Source organism: Mesocricetus auratus, unplaced genomic scaffold (genome assembly GCF_017639785.1).
Source record: "Mesocricetus auratus isolate SY011 unplaced genomic scaffold, BCM_Maur_2.0 Super-Scaffold_4256, whole genome shotgun sequence".
Taxonomy (NCBI): Eukaryota; Metazoa; Chordata; class Mammalia; order Rodentia; family Cricetidae; genus Mesocricetus; species Mesocricetus auratus.
Genome location: NW_024429182.1, coordinates 108,698,044 through 108,717,031, shown reverse-complemented (window position 1 = coordinate 108,717,031; position 18,988 = coordinate 108,698,044). Strand labels below are relative to the sequence as shown.

Below are 18,988 nucleotides of genomic sequence, written 5' to 3'. Positions count from 1 at the left end.
TTCATTTTAAATTGCCCATCCAAATGGTAAACAGTGAGATGTGATGCACTCTGCAGGGTAAAACGTAAGAATTTTTATTGTGGCCACAACTGTTAGCTGGGAAGCAATTCAGTCTGTGCTAATTAGGCTCCACTTACCGTCTTTTCAGAAACTGTTAACCTCAGATAAGTGAGTGAAATCATGCTAAGTGGAGGGATTGGGATAAATGACCTTGCCTACTCTGGTATAATGACAAGGCTTGCACAGGCATATGCAGATTTCCCACAAAAGGAGAGCCACAATTTTTGGAAGAGAAAATTTTATTTTCAAAACTAAAAGCAGCATGGGAATTCTGTTTACTGTAAGATGAGGCTTTCTATGTGTATCAATATAGCCAATAAATTACTGTTTCTCTTCAAGGACTACTATGTAAATGTTGAATCCAAAACATTATAATTGCCTGTTGAAGTACTTTGATGCTGCCATCCGGACGCATTATAACCACACATTACAAAAATATCAATATATGACTCTCAGAAGAAAACACATACATATACAAACATAAGAATTCATATCCTCTGTATGTCACAAATTTAATATAAACCTTTGAAGCAGGATTGGATAAGACAAAAATCAGTTCTCAAAAAAAAACCCTGAAAGTTTAACTTAATTGCCAAATATTCCCTATTGCCCCAAACATCAGTATTTTGAAATCTCTATACAAAAGTATGCTTCCAGACTGTTTAAACGCTCTAATGCACACAATAGTTTTCAAATAATAAAGCCATTTGAAGAATGTTGGGTAAAAGATATTATATGACACACACACACACACACACACACACACACACAAGAGTCAGTGATAAAAAGCTGGTGTCTCCTACAATGAGTGCCAAAAGACCCTGGCGTGCTGGCAGGAAGAATCAGTGTCATCCCTCCCTGCAGTCCAGGTAGTTTCCTTTAATCCAGTAGCAAATCTGCGCATATTTAAGAGGAGTGATTCTGACTGCCACATTGAAATCCTGTGGAGAGCCATTCATGTCCACCCATTGGTGGCCCGAAAAGATGCCAATAATTTTCCTTTCCCATTTCTGCTGTGGTCTCTTCCACATCCTCACATAGACCCCTGAACCACTGGCGCCTGGCTGGGCATCACACTGCTGATAGAGAAGGTCGTAGGTCTCATCTTTGACATCACAGAAGCGGTACACCAAATTGCCTGGCCGGTCATTGTCATAACCAGAGAAGTGGATCCTGCCCCCTGGGAGCTGCTTAGCTGGAGGGCTCACCCCAATCTTCATGAACTTCCTTTTGTGGGGTTTCTTGAGTTCCAGGAGGGCGTAGTCATAATCCATGCCGATGTCATTGGCATTGCCCTTGATCCATCCCTTGGGCACATGGGTGCGTTTCACCCGGATCCACTGAAATTTCATCTTGTCAGGCACGGCTGAGCTCGAGCTGTTGTCCCCTCTGCCGCCATCTTTATACTTGGGCTTCAGGAAGCCCACTCGGAGTTTCTGTGTCCCTTTCACATAGGTTTTTCCATCATGTATGCAGTGCGCAGCAGTAAGGACGTGTTTTTCTGCCACTAGCGTGCCGGTGCAGCCCGTAGACAGCTTCACCGATGTTGAGAAAGGGTAGTTTAGCAGGAAGTCCTTCCCGAAAATGCTAAACCTGCCGTCGTAGCCATAAATCTGCCTCTTCCTGCGAGATTTCCCCGCGGCCTCCGAGTCTCTACCTTGAGCCCTGCCTTCGCCGTTGCTGAGGATGTAGATGCCCACCCGAGTCTCTGTGCGGCTGCCATTGGCGTAGAGGGTTTCATAGGAAAGGTACTGCTTGGCCTCTTCATAGGTGGGCAGTGGAGCTCCCTTGTGACACTGGGGTCCACATGAGGAGGACACCTCCAATTTGGCTTTGGCATTGAAGTCTGGCTTTGCTAAGTTGAGGGTAGACTGAGGCAACACTACAGGGAGACGGTAAGCCGGCCAAGTGGGTTTCCAGGGACTACTGTAGGGACTCACCTCCCTGAACACGCAGAGCAGAAGGAGAAGAATGAAGAGTCCTGGGACCCCGGCCATGCTGAGTGCTGCTGTAGAAACAAAGACAAAAAGGCAGGAGGACAAGGGTTATAACTCATTTACTGCAGCCTGGCAAAGTGTGGCAGCATGCCTGCTGGCTATGTTTCTAAGACTGTAAGCCTTCCTCCAGTTTCCAGAGATAGAATTCCTGAGATAATGGTCTCACTTACATGCAAGGACTTGACTTTGGGATCATTCCCACACCTAATCCCCAAATGACACTGGCTGTTCCTTCCCTTCATGCCTAAGAAGCAATTGTAGCCCTGTAACAGGGCTACATCTACAGTTAACATTAGTCTGTGAACATAAGGCCAGTTCTAGTTTTTAAGCGATTCTGAACTTTCTACTTGATTATACGCCTTGTCCCTTGGCTCTTTTTTCTTCCTTCTTAGCTCTCATTTCTATTACAGTAAGTTCTTACATAATTTTCTGGGCAGCATGCTTATTTAAATAGTTAATCTAAATCACACACTTTACTGGGCAGCAAAGGCATCTGGGAAAGGTAGAGTCATACTTACTAGGAATCTTATCTTTCCTACATAATGCATGCATTTAGAAGACGTTATGAGAATTTTTGCTTTGAATATGGGGGAGAGGAAGGTTAGGTATTGCCTTTGATCCAACTCTTGGGAACATGGGTATATTTCATTCAGAGCTGCTGGAGTTTCATATTCTAGGGCGTGGCTGAACTCCAGCTGTCGGTTCCTGAACTACCATCTTTACCTTTGCATACAAATATATAATTGTAGACCTTTGGATTATGCTGCATAGCTCAAGAAATCGCTGCCACAGATGTGAAGCTTTGACACTGTATTAAGTCTAGCAACTTTCTGACTATTACTGTTCGTTATTTACTCAGGTGTCTGTATCTGTGTTTTCAGTTTGTCTAATGCTTCCACCTTGGACCTTTGACACCATTTCAAAGGATCACTGGGCGAGCGCTTGTGTTACTGGAAGGATACACTAACGTTGTGGCTCAGGAAATAAGTTTTTCTGAATGATGCACAGTGACCTCCGGTGACAGATATGCAGAGACCAAGTGGTAGTGCAGACCGAGGATATGAAGCTAGGTGCAGGGAGAAAGAGGGCCAGGAGAGGTTGTCCTGCTGGAGGGAGGTGTGAGTTGAAAGGGCATTGGAAAAATTAAGAGACACACAAGGGGACACTTAGAAGGAACAACAGTCTCTGCAAGAGCATGGAGGTGTGCAACAGTGCGAATCATTTCGGGAATTATGTTCAGCTCAGCAGAGGTGACAGTAGATAGGGTGACAGCAGAGAAGACAATGGAGGCTGCAGGTAAGAGCCCCGCCGTGGAGCACTGTGCGGACTAAATGCAAGAGTACAAATTTTATCCTGAAAGATGTACTTAAAACCTTGATCACTCATCCCTGGGGAAAAGCAGTAACAAAGAGGGTTAGAAACGCTTTCATCATTGCTCAAGCATCGGAGGGCTCCAACTGGTTCGAAATCTTCTGGTTCAGCTGACTCAGCGGGTAGGGTAATTCATTCACAGTCAGCCATCTCAGAATGAGATGGGAGGGGTATTTCTCAAGAGGCCAGCTAAGGGAACAAAGCAGGAACAAGAGGAAACTGTGATTCACTCCTTTCCTCTTGTAGGGTACAGACATACTGGCAATGGCTGGGTGCATTGAGCTTGTTTTACAGAAGACCGAAAACTCCATTGATCTGACCTAGACACCTGGGCAAACCAAGCCACATCCACAATATCCCCACACTAAAATGTGTGTTCCACCACCTCTGCTATCTCTTTTGCCCCACTCCCTTGAATTCTACTGTGAGGGATAATAGGATTGGAGAAATGAAGGAATGAGATCCTTAAAAACTCCAATGTCTCAGGATTTCCTAGCCCCATAAAATTATACATTTCTTAGTCTTTCTAAATAGGAAAAGTCTTGGGTCCTTTGGGAGTGCTTAGGTTCTTGGGGAGGAACACATTAAGGTGTTTTATTACATCCTTGAACTCATGGGGTACATGGGGTGTATTTACATGTGCTTGGTGGGGATACTAATGTCAGGACTAATGCTTGAATGTGGACCGGGAAGGTGTGTTGATGCTAACAGAGTCCACCCTGCAATGGAAAGCTGAGTGATGTGGTGATGGTTAACACTTTGAGAGCTCTGCGGGGCATGCTTTCTGCCTGACTATTCCCACTTACTGGATGAGGATCCAGCTCTTGGACTCGTTTGGGTTTGAGCAGCCTTTGCTCTGTGGTAATTCCTGCCTTGCCTAGCCAGTCCACTGACATCAGAACTCCCGTAAAATGTGATCTGCTAACGAGACCAGGTGTCTGTCTCCCATTCAGGCTGCAGCGTAACTACTCCCTTTTTCCTTGACTAATGTGGAGAATGTTAGCTCTGCTAAGCCAGATGCACCAAGTTTTCTTTCACTTTATCTTAAAGAGACACAAAATCCAAGAGGTCCAAGCTGTCAAGTGTCCCTGTTTTTAAAGTATGACTGTGTGGGAGAGTAGGAAGTACAACAGCACTGTGGTTCATTTATCACAAGTGTAGCTATATATGTAATATTTTTAGTGGACAAGATGAACTTGAGAGTGGTGGCACACACCTTTAATTCCAGCACTTGGGAGGCAGAGGCAGGTGGATCTCTGTGAGTTCCAGGCCAGCCTGATCTACACACACATAATTCTGTAAACTCTGAATTATGAAGTGTACCAAAGTGCTACCAAAGTGTCTGTAGCTTTATCCATTTACCTAAAACTGAGATGGTTAAATGACAAGGGTATCAGGGAAGAAAAAAGCAGAAAAACTCTTGTAGTGAGATATCTACCCCTCCATCACCTATAGTACTGACCACACCCGTTTGGGCATGGTCACAGGTACAGACATGATGGAAAGTGGTTTTAGGTCTAGAGTCAGGACACAGGTGGCTCTCTCTTGCTTCCAGCTGGGTCACAGAGAGCAGCTTGTGTGGATTCTTAGAGCAGAAATTTATGGCAGTCATCTATTCCTTATGTAAATACCTTCTCCCTGAATAAAATTATATTAACCTAGCTTAGTCCCATGAATTTGATCCGTGCATCCATAAACTCTGAAACTACACAAAAACATTTTCTCAAAAAAATCCACCTAGGAACTTTGCTTTAATGAATTAATCCTCCTCTCAGGCAAAATTAAGCCCTCTTTCCAAGCACTTTGCCTTACAGCAAATCCTTATTTATTTAAAGAATACTTTCTAAGGTCCCAAAGTATGCTCTGCCTCACAAGTGCCAACACGACATCCCCCCTTAGCCTGTGTTTGCAAAAGAAGCCGTGTCTTTAGAAACCAGTCAAGTGAGTGGTGCTACATGGAGGGGTACCCAGTTTTCCTTGGGGTGTGGGTGCTGGGTAGTCAGTCAGCTTGACCCTTGTCCTGATAGCTCTCAGTACAGAGGGTCCAATTTACTCTGAGGTAGATGACTAAGTGCCAACAACTTTGGAGATCTCTTACAAATGAAAGAATGCTGAGGGGTCTACTAAATGATAGGCTATTACCAATTCAGATTCCTAACAACCTAAGTTCTCATCATGCAGCCGGGGTCAGGGAGAAGTCATCCATCTGTGGGAAAGATTGCTGTCCACTTGGGGGCAGAGCACAGCTTCCTTTGTATGAGGTCAAATTGGGAGATACTTTGAAAGAACTATTTTTCTCTTAGCTTGAAACAAGGCTTATAAGTTCCCAGTGTTACTGTGCAGCTGTATTCACATACGTGTTAGGTCTTCACCCTGACAATCTTCATCCTATGTTTTCCCTAAGGTTTGTATATGCCTCTGCAAGTTAAAGCTTTAATCCACACATAGAAAGGGATGCAGGCATCAAGAAACTAGTGCAAGTATTTATTCAGAATTGATTTGGAATATCTGGTGAGCAACTGAGAGGTAGAACTTGTAAAGCCTTCATAGATTTTAACTGGTTGAGGTTCTAAGCATCCAAAGCCACTTGCCGTGTCATGAAACCTTATTTCACATGGGTTAGAAAACTATTCTGAGTGGGAAGCCCTCCACAGCGCTTCTTGTACCTCTCTGTATTCAGATGCAGCTACTGCAGAACTGTAACACTGTGTGACAGAGTAAACATTTTCTACCAACTGTGAACAGGAATTCCTGGAAAGAAGCAACGTCTACAAAATTTGACTGACACACTGAACCTTCAGTGATGTGGAGAGGTTGGAATATTGCAGGTTGAGAACCTAATTACCTTGTACTCAGCTAGTTTTAGCCACCTGGGAAGCTGCTTCTTGCTCATCTCTGTGTCAGAATTAATATCCCGTGCTTACTAGATAAACCCTTTTTAAAAAATCTATTAACTTAGCTGACCACTAGTTTCCATCAACCCAAAAGCTACCAATATCATCAGAAGAATCTGCAGTCTTTAGGAAAGCCTACCCCATGTTGTAATCACCTCTGCAATGTATATTCCTTGCTTTATATTTACTTTGCTTTATAACTTTGTTTTAGAAAACTTTTTGAAACTGCTTCCACATAAGAACATGGAAATTATCTTATTCCCTTAAAAAAAGAAAGAAAGAAAACTGTTCTGAATATCAACCCAAACCAACAAACCACTTTCACTGGTTCTTACAAGTCTAGGATTCTCTACTTACATTATTTTTTTCAGGATCAAAAATGTCCAGGGAGGTCAGGGACTATGTTATTTATGGAAGCTGGAGGTACAGGGGTGAAGAAATGAAAATGTATCACATTAATCTGTTATTTCACTGGGAGTCCAAACCTCCATGCTCATTCTGCCAAAAACAAATAAAAACAAAAACAAACAAAACCACAAAGGTATCTATCAGGGATGACTTTTAAGAACCCAGTGGAAGGATGGCTGAGTCCAGATGATGCTTTTAGGAAATTCACAAAAAGAAAGAGAGAAAAAGCCCCACTGCCATTGGAGGTCACTTCTGAGACATGTCCACTAGTCCCTGACTTACTTCTACTTGGAAGACAACCAATAGCAACTGGGATGCTTCAGACTGACGTAAGTAGTTTTGCATTAGTATCTCAGCTCACTTGATAAAAGGATGCCCCCATAGAGATAAATATTGTTTCTAACATCACAAACTCAAAGTAAGCATGTGCTATGCACATCTAAAGTGATTTACACATAGACACTGAGGGATGTAAACAGATTTAACATACACAGTTCTAATCCTAGAGCTGCAGATATGATACATGTCCTACTTAACTTTAAACCCTCTAATGTTTAAAAATGGATTGCCTTGTCCTTGTATAACTATTCGGAAAGCCAGCATCTTTTTAAAGGAATGAAGATTTCCAATCCTTATCTTCCATATAGCTAAATCTGGACAAAAAAATGTTAGGTCTATCACATTCCATTTCTAAGAATGAATCTTTGTAGGATACAGGATCCACACACACATAAATTATCTTCTAAGCTTTCCAAGTAAATGTTTTTATGCATTACTTCACCTAATGGCAAAGTGGAATGGAAAAACAAGGTGAACAACTATTTTTCACTATGTTTAGTAATACAAAAACTGCATTTCTTTTCCAGCTCTGAGTATCTGACTCACAAGAGCGTTACACATTCCCTGCCCCCAGGTTGCAATATTAGCCACTGTCTAGCTGTCTGGTGACTCAAAAGTTTTACACTCTACAAACATACTTCATAAACCCAGCAATAATATTAAGGTAGAGGAACTTGGCACACTATCAGCTGTGCTAATGATAATAATGTTTCTGGAGACTGGCATTCTGGGGTTGCCATTTGTGATTCTCCATAGTAGTCTTAAAAACTGCAACAACTCAAGGTGGGGCAATGTTTGAAAGAATGATTTAACTCCCATAAGCGGACAAGTGCTTCAAGGGAAAACCTAACTTTTCAGACATCCATTCTCTATTATACAAGGTATGAATTCCTGTGACCACAATAAGAGATAAGAAAGTACATGAAGGTGCTCGCTGTAGACACCATTTGGAAGGATGACAAAGGATCCTCCATGAGATCTGTAGCCAGGGATACTGGACAATGTGGCGCTCCTAATTCCCAAAGCAGATGCCTAAAAATGAACAAAGCTCTGCGAATGCACTGAAGCCAGGTTCACTCTCACTTTCCAGAGTCACATAACCCATTAAAGCAAAACAGACCTCATCACACGATAGCCTAAGAATGATGGTCTTGTACGGAAACTGGAGGGGACTTAAAAAGCCCAGCAACTCAAACACAATCTCTTGGTCACACAGAGTTTAACTTCTTCTCTATCGGGTTTTAGGCAAAACAAACCATCCTGGTGATCCCAAGACACCCTTGCAGAGTAAGAACAGAGTGCAGAGAGCTGTCAATGGTGAGACCGTGAGAAACAAACTCCCTGGAGTCGTTCAGAATTGTGCATGAATAATGCCCAGTGTACTTGCTCCTAAAGCATCTATGGGAGGGATGCTCAGGAGAACCTGAGACTATTAAACTCTGCAGACCTGGGCCAACAATGTTCTCAGACACACTAATGGGCACTTTGGCACTTTTGCTACAGGCAGACAAACACACCTATATTCACTGTCTACCTGAATTGTTGTCGGTGAGACAGAAATGAGATCCATATTAATTACCTTGGAAAATTGCTTCCTCCCCAGTTCAGAGACAGCATGACAAGTTACTTATTGACTGCTTATAATAATGGAAAAATACAAGAGATGGATTTATTCATTTGTATGCGGTGTACATATGGACATAAACACTCAGAAGGAAATGAATGTAGTGTCTCTGTGGGATCTTCAGCCCCTTCCTACCACCTCCAATCCTAAGAGAGTCTTTAAAAAATGTTCTCTGTGTAACTCAGGCCAGCCATAAATTCACCATCCTCTTCTTCAGCTTCCTAAGTGCTGGGATTCACTGGCATGCACCACTGTACCTAGCTCCTAAGAAATTCCTTGAAAGACATTAATAGTTCTTTTAAATGCACAGTCTACTCTTGAAACAATGTCTACCAATATCCCGATACTAACTTGAGATAGGCATTCTGGCCCCAGCTAACTTTAACTATTAATTCAACTCTTTCTACAAGGGCCTGATGAGTCTATTCTAGTACCTGTCCCTAAGGAATCCTCTAGGACCCCTCATGTTTGCTTTCAAGAACTGGGAGATACAATTCCTGTTCTACCTGAACTACTGAATAGCCTGGAGCTTTCCACCAACCCCAGGCTGTTTCTGAATTCTCATGAATGTCACCCAATGGGCAAATAAAATAAACAGGATTTTTAGCGGAGGCTTTTCCCAAGAGATGCTTTTGGGGAGGTGGGAGGGAGAGCCGGCCTCACTTCAGGAGTGGGGTGGCACTGCTCCTTCTAAACAATTCTTCCTCTTTTAAAAGTTCTAGGGGAGGAAAAAGCTTTTATTTCAAAGTTAACGATTTGTCATAAATGGCTACAGGTTGAAGAAAAATTTGCTCCCAACAACTGTACAATAGTACAGGCAGCATTTTCTAGGTTTAGCACGCTGCTCTAAACTAGAGCAGAACCTGTTCCCAACCTGTGTTTACTGACTTTTTCTTGCTTGTAAAGGTGTGTTCATAATCACGTGTCCGGTTAAAAATTAATGCCCCGAACGTGATGGAATCAGATACAGTATATGCAGAACTCAAAGAAAGCAACTGGTAGAGGTGGAGGTGTGTGTTCGCGGGAGAGACCGACCTGATCAGTCCGAGAGGACAACTTGCCAGACAAGGCTCCCCTCGACTCCCACACAGCATCCAGCATCCAAGACAGCAGTTTCAAAGCCTGCTTTCCCCATTCACTTTACGAGTGACACTGCGTGAATCTATAAGCCCTACAACACGCGTGTTCCAGAAGGCCCTTTTAGGCTCTCCTTTCAGCCTAGAGCCGGTGCGGAGACCGGGGCGAGGTCTCCAGTGGCCCAAGCAGCCCGTAGCCACCCCACCCCGCGCGCACCCGGTCCTTTGTCCCACTTTGGCAGGCACACGCCTGGGTCCTCCGCACCCAGCCGGCAACGCCGGATCCCCGCACTGTACTCACCCGCGTGAAGCAGCCCGCTCGGGCCGCGGCCGTCTGCTGCTCAGACAGGTGTGGGAGCCGGGAGGACGCGCGCGGCTCCCATGCCTGCTCTGCAGAGCGACCAAGTGCGATCGAGCGGGCCAGCAGCGTCCACAGCGCCGGGGCCGCCCCCCCTCCCCGCCCCCGCGCGCCTCCCGGGCCCTCCGCCCCGCCCCCGGCCACGATCCCAGCCGCCCGCCCGCGGACGCCGCCCCTTCTCCTAGCCGCCTGCCCTCATCCTCAGCCTGCCATTCAGAGACCCTGCGCAGGTGGGTCTCCGCTGCACCTCACCACCAAGGGGTCACCGCCTCACGATGCCCCTGCCACTCCGATGCACCGGTCCTGCCAGGGACACCCTCCCGCTCTCGACAAAGTTCTAGGGGACTGCACTGCCTGAGGTCTGCGTAGGCTTGGTGCTTCGGCAAGGGCGGTCCCCTCCAGCACACCGGATGCATGGGCGCTCCTGGGCAGGTTTGCGAAGTTCACTTCAAACTTGTGAGCTCCTTACCCATTCACATTCTGTATGCCTTCAATTGTGATGACCGAGCTCCTTCCCAACTTACTTCTGTCTCGAGAGCCTCCAGAGAACAGCAGTTTGGAACCCAGAGGCAGGCTCTGCACTTCAGCCACTTGTGCGTGCTGGGTCCAGAGCACGCACAGCAGGGGACTGCGGGCTTGGCAGCTTCCCAGGTCTTGACTGGTGACGCCCGACTTGGTCTTTATTGGGGCACCAGGGCACCAGCTGGTGGAGCCACCTCCTAGCCTGTGGTGCTTGCTTCCCTAAATCACTCCGTGGAGCTCACAGCTGGGGGTCTTCTCTAAGCCAGTCTGGTGACCTCACGATTTAAGTATCCAGTGCCAGAGCCTTGGTAGTCTCCCCCACACATCTACTGTGAACCAACCTTTCATGTAGGTCACGAAGATGAAAAGATGAGGATCTCCCTAAGGACTGGAGGATTGGAGAGGCCCAATCTTGCTCACAGTCAGACAGCTACTGAGTGGTAGGACAAGATTTTGCAGAGGTCATTTTTCCCCCCTGTCAATCCTTTTTCCTGTCAAAGTCTGCCCTCAGCAAGGCACGACAGAACATCCTATTCCATACCAGGACTTTAATGACATGTCCAATGAGCTAGTCTTTGCCTTTAAATAGGAAAGCCCTGAACACACTGTTGAGTAGTGATCCCCAAATATAAAGGAAACCAGTATTTCCACCACATTAAAGGCAAAACTTTCTTAGATCTCGTCAGTCTTAGCTTACATTTTCTTAAGAATAGTTCATTAATGTGGATATATACATAAAACTAGCTTAAAAAACTTAAACTTTTGAACAACTCAAGAATAAAACCAAAACCGACGTTTAAGCTGAATACAAAAATGATCTTCCAGAACAGTGCAATTAGGTTAGTACTGCTTCCTCAACTGTTGACAGCATACAATGGCAGCTGACTGCCAGAAGGGTTCTCTGTAATTTTCCATGGCGCTACCACTCTTGTAGTGTATGAGATGCCCTTAAGGACTGTCCCCTCTCACTTCTAGTCTTTCTTCTGCTTACCACTTCGCCAGTGTTCTCCTAGGTCTCTTCCTTATTAGCATAACAATGAAAGTGGTAACCCCCTAGGATCAAAGACTAGGCTCACACATAGGCACAGAAAACCAACCAACCATATTAATTCTTGATAGTGTCCATGTGGTGGTTTGACTGAGATGTTTTTCATAGTCTCTGGCATTTAAAATACTTGATCCTCAGTTGTGGGTGTTTAGCTAGGCTTAAGAGGTGTGCCTTGCCTGAGGAAGTGTGTCACTGGAGGTTTCTAAGTCTGGGCCCATTCCTGTTGCACCCTGTCTGCTTTTTGCTGGGGATCTAAGATGTGGTTGCTCAGCTTTCTGCTCCTGCTGCCATGCTTTGCCATCATGGACTCTAACCCTCTGAACCCTAAGCCCAAATAAACTATTTCTTCTATAAGTTGCCTTGGTCATGCAGTGCTATTACAACAATAGAAAAGTAGCTAATACAGATGGTTATCTCAATGATCCAGGGTATGTGCTTATATTAACTTTTAAAATCATATAAGTAAAACAGATTAAATTATGGGTCTCTAATGGTTTATAGCCCCTAATGGAAATATTTATGGACTTGGAACTCCTTATGACTAAGCCAAATGAAACCTAGTAGGATTCAAGATGGCCACACAATTGACAAAGTCAAGAGAATTATTACAAGGAAAGGCCAGATTAAACCCTCCAGCTTCATTTGCTCTTAACTAGCTTGGCAACTACTAACTTTAGAGGCTGCATAGCACATGACATGCTGTTAGCTTCCTACCAACTTTAATACTTGGTCTTCTGATGTTTGGGCGAACAAAACTACTGGCTATATTACTTTACAAAAATGTGAAGGCACTGAGCCTAACTGATGGATAACTAAAGTGGGATAAAAGACTTGGCCTTTCTGTTTTCATATTATGTCTAGTCCCAGCCTTGGAGTTGTAGGCTACTCAGCTCTACATGTAAACACATTGAGCATTTAAGAACTGTTTTGTCCAAGACTGTGATACAGGGAAGGTTAACTGGGCCCATTGCCTATGAGATGATATGAGTTTCTTTTACCCTGCCCTTGTGCTTTCTCACAAATCCAAACCATCTAGCCCCCCAGCTTCATCATGAGACTCAGATCAAACCATGGAAGCAGGGTGTTCAAGCAAGATGATGACACCAGGAGCAGAAGGGGCTCAGTCATTCTCGATTTAAGCACTGAAAGTCCTAAACCAGGCAGTGGTGTAGCACACCTTTAATGCCAGCACTCAGGAGGCAAATGCAAGAGGACTTTGAGTTCAGAATGAGTGTTCCTGGACAGCTAAGACTGCACAAAGAGACCCTGTCTCAAAAAATTAAAAAATTAAAATAAAAAAATTCTTTGACTTCTCTAGTGGTTCTAGGCATAGGAGGAACTCAGTGGCTCCTAGATTAATTGACTTCCCGTTTCTACAAGTACAAGGCCAGAATACTTGTGCACAAGAAGAAAAACTTCTTTTGAAGCTGTGCCCATGACTAATGAACAATTTTCAAACTTCAGCCCACTCTTTCCCAAATTTAAATAACAGCCTGTTGCTGCCTCTACTGAGCGGAACGGTCTGATCAGCTCCTTTGTTTTCCCAATAAAGGGGCTTTTCCTGTCTTATGTCTATGTGGCATGGTCTCATTGCTACTGCTTCTATGTCACAAAATCTCATAATTATGTACCATGTACCATGCCAAGGCCCACACCTTATAAGCTATGTGACTTCCATCCTAACGTTTCTCTGCTTTGGTAGCCTCTTCTATACAACCAGGGCCTCTGGAGTTGGTTTAAGGATTGGATAGATCAGTATACAGAAAATGCTTTAGAACAGTTCTTTACAAGCAGAGAGCAGCTAACAGACATTACCTGTGGTTGATCCATTGTGTAAAAACACTGTGTTTTGAAGAGTTATCCTCCAGCACTACCTCAGCTCGGTTTGACATCCATTGCTCATTTTTCCTAACAGCCGTAATTTTCGAAGTAGAGCCTCGGAGAACAGATATTACTCTCATTGATCATAAAGAGAAATCGAGGCACAGAAGGAGGTGCATCCTTCTCTCAGCCAGTTCCAGGGGCCATTGTCTTCTATCCCAAAAGCTAACAAACAGTAGTCCTCGATACAGAAGGTCCAGGGCTTAAATACAGCTTGTTGGTTTGTCATGGAAAAATAACTTGGCTCTTAGGTCGTCTGTGTGATGGCCACATGGACAGGAACATGATGGATTTGTAGAGTACTTTGACCTTTCAGAGAAACGTGCTGTGTAAACAGCAGGTGTTCTCATGCTGAGCATAGATGTTTGCTCTTTTCTTTTTCTGTACTTGTCCATCTTTTCCCCGGCGGGGGCAGGGAGGGACCCCAACCCCCTCACTACCTTTTCAAACCTTTTTATGGGCACTGCCATTGAGAAGTTAAAAGTGCACTCAGGGTGAGGCCTGCAAGCTTGCTGTCTGTGCACTCTGTATAAGATTTCTGGGGCTGTGGGACTCAGTAAGCAAATGACTCCCACCCTCACGTGTGGGGCATTAAATGCCATGGACATAAAACAAAATCCAACAGGAGGAAAACTGAAACGCAGGCTAGCTCAGGGAGCAGACATGAGCTAGAAAGTGTACAAGAGAGAAGCACTGATTTCTATTATGTCAAGTCTGAAGGTTTCCCCGAGGCTATGGGATTTGAACTGAAGCTCAAAAGGGAAAGACTTGGGAGTTTCATTTTATTGCTTTTCCCCCCTTTGATGTGCTGGAGATTAGATATGGAACCTTGCTCAAACCAAGCAGGCCTAAAGATTTACCACTGGGATACATCCTCAGATTCCAGGCAAGGCTTTGCCGTACATCATCTTACTGGGTCTGTAGAACCACACTGCAGTAGGATGAGACGAGAATTGCCAGAATAAAGGAGCAGAGCCAGGAGTGGGCTGTAAAGATTATGGGCGTGTTCCTTAAGTACACACTTTATGCTCGGGGGTGTGGAGTATATTTTATGGCATGTAACCTTCAAGATAAACAGAAAAAGAGAGAGATGAGATGAGCACCACAGACTGGATAATTTATAATGAACAGAAACTTAATTGCCTCATAAATCTAATGGCCAAGAAATCTAAGATGGAGGTGTCTGTGCTATCTATTATAATGGAACACTGGGCATCTCGTGGAGATGAATAAACACAGCTGGCTCACTTCCATACCACAAGCAGCCTCACAGTAAAAATCTCATTCCTCCATAATATTAATTTAGTTCACGAGGTGTCTACCTCATAATGGTCCTACTTATTACAATGATAATTCAGGGATTGGGGAATACACATTCAACCTATAGCGAGGGACTATGACCATTTTGCAGGTGTTAAAGTGTTCACTTAGGATCCTGAGCTCTGCTCTAGTAGATAGCATGGCTGAGACTTCTGTTGACTCATAGCATGGGGATGACCTGCCTCACAGAACGAGATGGCCTGCCTTGTAGACTGAGGTGGCCTGCCAAGAGCCGAGAGTCTTTGCTAGTCTTCAAATAAGGAGTTGAGTCAGCTCTTCCAATGCTCACCATCCTCTTATGGGCACCTGCTACCTTTTCCCATAGGCCTCAGTAGAAGATGAAATGGGACCCAGTGACAATCGGAAACTAAAGCCACAGGACCATAAGAGATTCAACACTACCTCTAAACTATGAAACTCAATCTAGGGCTTATTTTATATGAGGTCAAGATCTATACTCAGCTTCAGCAAGTTATCCAGTGAGAAAGTTGTCAATCAGATTGCTTCTGAAGAGATCTAGATGCTCGTTAAAATAAAACATTGTACAGAATATTACATGTTGAAATATCCCACAGTACCTATAAACATGCACGATGTTTATGATTTAATGTAACATTTAAATATGAATTCAATAAAAATCAGTTCCAAATGCTTTCTTGCTACTTTGGTGATTTTTACAGTGATTCTACAGTGCAGCTAGTAGTTTGCTTAGTGAGTGGGCGGGTCAGATCCACATAGTAAATGAGAAGAAGGTTAAAATTAGAGATAAGGAAGTAGATGGAGGCCTTCCAAGCCTTCCTAAGACATAAAGGAGGTGTGCCCTCAAGTAAAACACCCTGCCCAGGCTTCGCCCAATTGTTGTCCTTGGTTTCTCATCTGCAATCAGAACGCCTATGACACACTCCGAGTCTGAGTCTGTGACTTTAAGTGGGGGGCATGCCATTTTTTAAAGATCTTCAGGTATCCACAGGGTTTGCTGTGAGGACCTAAAGTGTGGAAGGGTGTGGAGCTCTCGAATCACACTGACTTGGAAACAATTTAGAAGCCATTTCCTTGGTGGGTACCATCAGTAAAGCATGTGACTCTGTGCCTCCTTTTCTCACTGGGACTCACCGAGGGCCGTTTAAGGAGGTCATCGAGAGAAAGCACTCGGCACAACACTCAGCATTAAATAAATCCCACATTTATATCGGCTATAGTTATTAATAATCACCATTATAGCTATTATGGCTGCTTACTAAATGTTTCAAAAGTTATCGGATGAATGAATCAAATTTTATGTTAGCAGTGCTAAATATTTAACCCAAAATTTCTAAGAGAAAATTAGTTCAGGTCTCTAGTCAGCCCTCAGATTATTTTTATTAATGTATAAGTGAGACTGCTTCTCTTAGTATTGAATTTGGGGGAAATTATAGACTTAAATTTTACATTCATGTCTCTTCCTCTAATCTCCATGCCAACAAATATATATTAAACTACTAATGCTTACAGGTCTTTATACTTAACATTTACTAGTGCCTTGAGGGCAGAAACTGATTTTTTCTTACAATGCTACATTTAAAAACCTTACGTGGTTAAAAAAAGAGCACAACAGATTCCATATCTAAATTTTAAAAAAGTTAACAAGGTGACCCACTAAGAATATAAAGTCTTTCAAGCATGTAATCAAACAAAGAAAATATATGAAAACTTTTACAAATCCTACTTTTATTAGAGATTTCTAATTTTAACTGCCATCATCTCACCAAATCCAAATATATGTAGGTGTAAAACATAAATGTAACATACGCACAATATTACATACTAGTCTTCACAGTGGCACTCGTGGGACTCAGTGACAAACAGAAGCTGCCCAGCAAGGGGGAGCTTCATTCTAGCCTACTGTGAGGACCAGACTGAGCTCAAACTGCCAGGAAAGAAAGCAGGCTCCGGCACTGGCAATTTCCTGTGTACTGTGGGCATGCCTCTAAACTGAAAAATTAGAAACATTTCAAAATAACTATGTGTTTCTCATTTTCTTTGGTCAAATTTGAAAAGTCTCCAGAGGCCAACATTGGGCTTCTCTAGCGCATCCTAACTTTATACAGAGCTTCATGATCAAGAACAAAAGGGAAATCAAAGATTTTTTACATTACAGAAATTTCTCTCAAATTAGAAAGCATTCTTTTGAAAATCATTTTGTTTTCAATTTATGGTTATATTTATCCACAAACACTGGTGTCTCTCTTTTATAAGAATCAAGCTTTTATGTGGCTAAGTATGGAGTCTGGATGCTTGAATTCAGTGTCTTTCATGAGACGTCTGGCAAATTCTACTCATACTTGGAAGCTCAGACACTAACCCTTCTCTGAAGCCTTTCCAGCCCTTGGTGCTGGACGTCTGAGATCACTCTTTGCTCTCAAGGAGCTGTATGGAAATAGTGTCTTTCGATTTTATGCATTTGCATGTTGGAGTTCAAGTGGTTCAGAGCAGGAATTCCATCTTGTTTTTCTTTGTAGTCTGAAACCTCTTCCTTTATAGTGGAACCTAGAGCTCCTAGTAAATGCTTGATTGATTTGTATATTATCAATGATTAAATAAATTAATAGATGACATTTTAATTAGTTAAAAATATTAGATCTAAAACTAATTGAATGGCTAGCCATGAGGATCAGGACATAACATATTGAAATTTTACTGCTGGGATTCCAATATTGTCCAGGAAATAAATAGATTCAAACCTGTTTAAATTGTGATTGCTATTGTTTCCTTGCAAGACATGTCAAGTTGAGAAATTCAACTTGGCTTACTATATAACTGCATTCTAAATTGTTTGTGTCCATGACTTGAAACATTCCAATCAACTCTGGAGGACATTTCCAAGGAGGGTCTGAATTTGGGTGCCATATTGTGTTCTGAATTGCTCTACCAGGAAGACCCACAATATCACAGAATCTTATCGGACAATATTTATTTTCTAAAATTTCCCCCACATAGTCTTGTAGGTATTAACAGGTTATCTTTGAAAATAAAGTTTAGCTCAAGTGCTGAATAAATCAATTAATTGGTTCAGTTCATTTGCTCAAAGGTACCCAATCTTATTTTTCAATACAATAGCAATGTTTCACAGGTCAGTAAAGTTCTAAATAAGCAATCTGGGAATCACCACCTATAAGTGTACTCCACTTCAGAAGAAAACATCATGTCTCACTATTCTGTCACCCTTGTCCATCCAGCATGAGACAAATGTCACCACTGGTGATGGAGGTCACAGAGAAAGGGACAGGGAGACATTTTGTCTGAAGTCTTTACTAAATCATACCTTGGGATAGACACCAAGACACTGAGTCTGAGACAGTTCTTACTTTGATAAACTGTCCCTGCTCTTCTTTAATGATCTGATTTCCTTTGTGTCTGTGGAGGTGAAAATGGCTGAAGAGCCGGCTTGCTCTGGGCACCCAGAGCCATGGCAGGAAGTGGCAGCCACTGGTTACACTTTTGATCTTCCGTGCCAATTTTGTGGATGTCACTATTTCGTATTGAACCTGTGTTGAACTTTGGGGGGCTCTGCTGTGGCATTTTTGAACATTGTTGCCAATTGTTGATTTTCCTCCGCTTCTTCTCAGTGTTCCCCAGCCCCAAGCCCACCCCACCCCCTTAGCTGCCTTTCCGCTCTCATGTCCCATGTGTCCCTTCACTGCCCACTCCCTTCAAAACCTAATTTACCCCCTCTGCAGTCCTTTTTCTAGTTTCATGACCAATTACAACAACCACTCTCATATATTTACATATTTCTATGTTATATATGCATATACTATATAATATATAATGGCAAACATATATAAAATATTAAAAGCTATGATCCACATATGAGAGATAATATGCATTATCTTTCTGACTCTGAGTCACCTCACTTAATATAATCATTTCCAGATCCACCCTTTTTCCTGCAAATTTTATAGTCTCATTTTTCTTCACAGCTGCATGAAATTTCATTGTTTATATGTGCCACATTTTCATTGTGCACTCATCTGTTGATGGACATCTGGTCGGCTCCCATTTGTTTGTCATTGTGAGTAGACAAATATATATATATATATATCAGCAAATA

General features: G+C 43.1%; 1 protein-coding gene across 5 annotated transcripts; it reads right to left on the bottom strand.

Annotated features, from left to right (window-relative positions):
- Nucleotides 1-281: 281 nt before the first annotated feature.
- Nucleotides 282-10,668, bottom strand: Prss23 (serine protease 23). 5 transcript variants are annotated; one of them, XM_021229480.2, is made up of 3 exons: nucleotides 10,071-10,203; nucleotides 6,680-6,739; nucleotides 282-2,068 (listed from the first exon to the last, which is right to left on the bottom strand). In XM_021229480.2, exon 3 carries the CDS (start codon nucleotides 2,055-2,057, stop codon nucleotides 909-911), a length of 1,149 nt encoding a protein of 382 aa, XP_021085139.1. In that variant the 5' UTR covers nucleotides 2,058-2,068; nucleotides 6,680-6,739; nucleotides 10,071-10,203; the 3' UTR covers nucleotides 282-908. The 5 variants fall into 5 exon arrangements, with proteins under 5 accessions (XP_021085139.1, XP_012971703.1, XP_012971701.1 ...); XM_013116249.3 differs by lacking the exons at nucleotides 6,680-6,739; nucleotides 10,071-10,203 and adding an exon at nucleotides 10,652-10,668; XM_013116247.3 differs by lacking the exons at nucleotides 6,680-6,739; nucleotides 10,071-10,203 and adding an exon at nucleotides 10,597-10,612.
- Nucleotides 10,669-18,988: the final 8,320 nt, after the last annotated feature.